General features: G+C 42.5%; 1 protein-coding gene across 1 annotated transcript in view; it reads left to right on the plus strand.

The window, feature by feature from the left end:
- The window catches only part of LCLAT1 (lysocardiolipin acyltransferase 1), a 76,725-nt gene extending 71,576 nt beyond the window's left edge, over positions 1 to 5,149 (plus strand). The window contains exon 5 of the mRNA XM_010138348.1: positions 4,641 to 5,149. Within this exon, the coding sequence (XP_010136650.1) occupies positions 4,641 to 5,149 (509 nt within the window). The remainder of the gene's footprint in view (positions 1 to 4,640) is intronic.
- The last annotated feature ends 697 nt before the right edge of the window (positions 5,150 to 5,846 follow it).

Below are 5,846 nucleotides of genomic sequence, written 5' to 3' on the forward strand. Positions count from 1 at the left end.
AATCGGAAGACCAGTGACTGGGTGGCCATGAGAATCTAGGCCAGTTACTGGAGGAATCGACAGTGTGTGTACATCCGTGCAAAGGGTCTGTACCAGCCGCTGGAAGAGGGGCTGTGGCCCCAAGGGTTCATGTGTCCAGGTGCCAGCACCTGGAAAGACCAAGGACCCAGGGCCAGCTGCAGCATAGACTGTCTGTGGCAATTGCTGGAGGGATCCATAGCCTGTATGTATGTATATAATTCCCACTGACAGACCTTTATCCTAATCAACCAGAGAGGGAAACACAGCGAGGCCATTTCGTTTGCTGCAGGGCTGTCCTTTCTGTCCGTGTTGATCCGTGGCTGGCTGGCTGTGGTTTGTGCACATGTGTTTGTGTGGGGGAATACGTGCTCAGACTCACTTCTAGTGGGGCAGGGAGCAGCGGCAACCTCACCTATACTGAGCTACCAGATGCTGCAACTTCGAAAGAAAGAAAATGTCCTAATTTTTCCTTGGAAATTTTTTTAAAAGAAGGCATCTTTTTCTGATGCTGTTATTTTAATCATGAGCCTGGTTAGTTCTTCCTCTGCCACCTCTGAGTGCAATGTCCAAAGCAACCAACTGTGCATCGTGATTGCTTGAAGTAATGTCGTGTATCAACAGAGCCTGAAATATAAATAACTGATTTGAGCACAGAAAGTTTAAAAAGAAAAAGAATAGTACTTTTGAGGCATTTTGTCATCCCGATATGGAGACCACCACATGGATTAATCATCATCTGCGTGATGTGCCGTTTATAGCCATATAACAATAATTACAAATAAACTTCATAGTCATTCCTGAGCCCTATAGTAAACTTTTCTTTTCTGAGGTGCCTTTGTAAAGCATAGGAGGGAATATTGTTCATGGGTGTGAAGGATGTATATAGTTTGACTACTGCACAAAGAAAGTCATGAGACTGTAAAGGTACTGAAACTGGTGTCTCTGTCCTGAAGAGCTAGGGTACCTGCCTGGCATTTTAGCCTTAATGGCAGTTTCTTAGCTTAATTAGATTTCAGATGCTAAAGTGTGAACAGTGTTTGATTTCCTCTGACCTTCATTCCTTCCCCAATAGGATGTGAGTATATGCAGGAGAAAGATCCCTCAAATGTCACTAAAAGCATTGCAGAAGGTGGTTTGTCCACTGACGGCTTCTCTGAATTATGAACAAATATGTTTGCTTACTCCACTTTTGACCTGCTAGAGAAGTAGAATGATGTGGCTTCGCTTAGAACAATTTCTTCTTAAAACGTACAGAAGCAGTTTTTTTAAGCAGATCTTTAAATTCAGGTGGAAAAAAGATCTTTTAAATCAGTGACTGTGCTGTGTCTTCACTTCAGATCACTTTCTTTTGCTGGTTGACTGCCACCTTGCCGTTGATCTGAAACATGTGCTGTTAGATGTCTCTAGATTGCAGAGAGAACGAGCTTAACTTCAGAGGGAAATGGAGATGGTAAAGATTCTTTAGTCAAGGATGCAGGTTCAAAACTGTCTGATTAAATCTAGGCCAAGAGAATTTTGATCCCGCTCAGGAATGGTCTGCCCTCATCTGCTGTGGTAACTTCTCTTCTTTATAGCAGATTTGCTTGTAGCAGGTGTGGCAGTGATGCGTTGACCCTGTCCATAATAAAAGATGCCATTGATAAATCAGCAGAGAATATGCAGAACCTTTTTGATCAAGTATGCAGTGTGGATCCGGCAGCTTTACTGCATGTAACACTAGCAGGGCATGCTTCTTTCAGCGGCTGTAGAAAACTGATTGAAGCTGGTCCTTTCCACAAGCCTGCCTTGCCAGGGAATGAAAGCTTCAGGCTGCCATTTGTGTGGAGTTTTTAAATATGTATGACCCAAACAAGGGCCCTGTTGAGAAAGGCTCTAATCCTCTTGCATATGAAACATGGTATTCTGGTCTTCTCTCTTTCTGATGTGTCTGTGCTTTCAGATGTGTTAAATCTACCTTTGAAGTTTCATTTCTTCTTGTGTAAAATACTCTTTAATAGGTGAACCTTGCAGCTGGGAATTAGGAGATGCTGCTTCAAGTTGGACACACTGAGCAGGTTACATAGTCATCCTTTGCCTTGGTTTCCCCGTTTGTAGTGCAGAAAGAGGCATGTTCACCCTCCCGTATGCAGCTCTTCGAGGTTCGCTCCGAGTGACTAATCTAGAAGCCATAACGTAGTGTAGACCTTCTACAGTCTGGCATGAAGCCCTGCTGGAAGGGCTGGGGATCTGGGGATGCTACAAATCCACAAGTAAGGAGCAGAGGCTTCCCTCTCCTAATCAGTTTCTGATTGGGATTCTCGGGCAGAAGTGTATCTACATGCTGAAGGGATCGGACTGGCTGTGTAGTTACAGGGAGTCCTGCCCAGTCCTGCCAGTTCAACACTTACACGGGGTCAGAAAATCTGTGTCTGAAGGAAATCCAGTGAATTCTTTCCTGTGGGCTGTATGACTGTGATTCTTTTGTGTAAAGCCTTGATTTTTCAAGAACATTTGCATGTAATGGCAGACTGACCGTGTAGCTGCAAAGACACAGATGGCTACAGGATGGGGGAGGAACTCCTGTAACCAAAAACTTCTCATAGAAGGCTTTTTTCATACAAGGATCTCAGGAAGGCTGGACTTTTCTGGCCTTCCTCTTTAGGTAAAGTGTAGGCTTGACATGCCAGCAGGACCAGGGGAGCTGTGGAGACAGGTTGTAAGAGATGGTTATTTCTTAGAGGCATATGTAGCAGCCTTCCCCTGACTGGGCCAGAAACTAGGGGATGCCTGTCCTGTGGGATGCCCGTCCTGTGGGATGACTGCAGTTCCTTCTGATGGCAGAAATATTTGGAGTAGGGGGAGAACTGTGAACTGTTCTCACAATTGAAATGCTGCCTGTCCTGTGGGATGCCTGTCCTGTGGGATGCTTGTCCTGTGGGATGCCTGTCCTGTGGGATGACTGCAGTTCCTTCTGATGGCAGAAATATTTGGAGTAGGGGGAGAACTGTGAACTGTTCTCACAATTGAAATGCTTTGTGCTAAGGTGCAGCAGGCTTTGTTTCTCTTTGTAAGGCTGAGGTTTCTAAGACACAGTCAGTTTTGGCACCTCTTGGAAGGAGAGCTGAAAGATTTTACCTGTGTACAATATAGTGATGTGATCCTGTAATTACACAAAAGCTAGAGTATTGAGTTTTGCTCTGACAAACCTCCTGGGAGCTACATATAATCTTTAAAAAACAAAGTAACGAAACTGTGGAAGAGAGATCATAAGACAGCACAGTTATAAAATACGGGGAAAGGCCGAACAGCTTTTTCCCTCTCGTCTGATATTTGGAGTTGAACTTTAGGTACGTAATTTTGAACACAGCCTTTTAAAGTAACTTTCTATCCTGCCCATGTCATTTTTAGAGCTGTAAGGGGAAGCCACAATGCCAGGGAAGGGGAGGAAATGACGAAAAGCAGAAGCGGGGCTAACAAGTAGATTTTGATCATCTTTGCACAATGTGACATCATCTATGAGAACAAACATCTTCAGTCGCTGCAACTGGAGACAGCTTTTAGTCTCCAATTCCATTTTGCCCAGAGCCAGCCAGCCAAATAAAAACATCAGGATAAATCACTGCTGGCAGAACTTAACAGTTATGCAATATTCAGTGCACCATGCACCTATTTTTAGATCAGTTTTACACTAGCAGAATTTACTTTATGGAATCTAAAAAGAATGTCAGAGGCCAGGGGATAAAGAGGGTATTTAGAAAGTGCAAAATGTAAAAATGCTTAGTGCAAAGATGGACTAACAAACCCTGCATCGGCAATACTGATGCCCTTTCAAGAGCACTGGTTTTCTTCTTCAGTATTTCCTTGAATTTCTAATCTGCAATTGCTTTTTAATTGGTTACTGTACTCACTTTACCCAAATAACTAACTATAGATGGTTTACTCACAACTGCGTTTCTCCACTGTTCACGCTGTACTTTGTCTTTACCAGATCGGGAATGCAGGAAGCAGCAGCTTACTTCTGTTCTGGGTGGTCGGATTTAAAGAAATTGTGTTAACTGGAGTGCCAGTAAATCTGGCTGAGCTAGAGAGATACTCCTCCTCCTTTGTGAGATACCCTGGATTTAATGAGCTCCTGATATTTCCTGGTATATGTTTCCTCTATGTTTTCTCAGTCTTCAGTGACTTAGGATTGTGTATGCTGCTTGCGCCAGATCAAACTGAATTTTTTCCGTGTTGACAGGAATATACACTAAGCTTTAATTCATTAATTAAAAACAATTTCAGCTTGCAGCACAAGTATGAATATCTGAAGATTAGTCGTACGTGCTGTGCTCTTTATCTGAGACCAGATGTGCGTCTTCATTCCTCAATCATCTTACTCAGTTTTGTAATTCTACATTGGTTTGTACTGCATATAGTTGTGTTAACTGTTGCTGGATTCAAAACAGGTAATGATTGGTAAAAGTTTGACCTTTTGGTCGTTAGAGATTCTATCAGACAAAACGTACTCTGCATAGCTAACATATCTCTGGGATTTCTGTCACGATACGGATTGTTTTCAGTCATGCCTTGAAGCAAATTAATGTTCTGACCATTGCGTGATCTGTACTGATCCTTTTTCCCCCAAACCTTTCTTCTAGGTGACAATCTTGATGCTATCCATGACATAACTGTGGCATACCCCCAAAACATCCCTCAGACAGAGAAGCACCTTTTGAATGGAAACTTCCCAAAGGAGATTCACTTCCACATCCGGAGATATCCCATAGAGACAGTGCCCACTTCTAAGGAGGAGCTGCAGCTTTGGTGCCAGAAGCGCTGGGAAGAGAAAGAGGAGAGACTCCGACACTTCTATGAAGGAGGAAATTGCTTCAGTGCAACAGGGCAAAGCATTATTCCACCATGTAAATCTGAGCTCAGGGTCCTCGCGATTAAGTGCATCTCGCTCCTATACTGGACGGTGTTCCCGCTGGGTATGCTTGCACTGCTGTACCTGTACAGCTTTGCACGATGGTATTTTGCAGCTATGATCATCTTTTTTGTAGTGCAGCAAAAGGTATTCGGTGGGCTGGAACTGATTGAACTCGCTTGTCATCGGTATTTTAAAAAGCAACAGAAATTTCACGACAAAAAATTAAAAAACAATTAATTCTGGGGTAGAGAAATGTAAAAATGGGTGGGTTTCAGATGTCTTGCAAATTTTGGGCACAGGGAAAAATTTTTGCATGAGAATTGTCTTTTACTATCGCCATTGTTAGACATTTGCACTTGATTCTGTGAAGAGAAAGAAAAATGTGAGTTATTGCTACGTGGAAATGGTACTTTTTTATCTCTGAATGTAATTTCAACATTGCTCTTGCAAGCAGCTAGCAACTGCATTCTGCTGTAATTAAAAAACAAATTGCTGGATTATTGAACAATCGTAAGGACGTTAATAAATGTGACATGCACTGAACTTTCATGTAGAAACCCGAATTGTCCAGCTAAGAGAGACCGAGGTAAGATTTCTGTATGATCACATTGTTGTAGAGCAAGCACCAGGTTTGGAAAGCTGCTAGGTTTAGAGGGGTTTTGATGGAGAAGAAGTTGTTCTGTTTGTTTCTTTCTTGAATTTCAATATTCAAACTTATCTTAAAATAATAATATTTTTGCATAAGCTTTTCCAAATGTTACTGAATGTTTCACTGTTCAACCATTCTGGCTCGATCACTCAGGAAGGATTTTTAAGCCTTGCAGTCTTCTGTTGTAGTACAGAAAACAATGCTGGCTCTGCCTCCACTGAAGTCTTCGACTGATTATTTAATCGAGCAGTGCAGCTAAGTTTTGATTTCTCACTGTTTCATACC

Source organism: Buceros rhinoceros, unplaced genomic scaffold (assembly GCF_000710305.1).
Source record: "Buceros rhinoceros silvestris isolate BGI_N320 unplaced genomic scaffold, ASM71030v1 scaffold4316, whole genome shotgun sequence".
NCBI classification, from domain to species: domain Eukaryota; kingdom Metazoa; phylum Chordata; class Aves; order Bucerotiformes; family Bucerotidae; genus Buceros; species Buceros rhinoceros.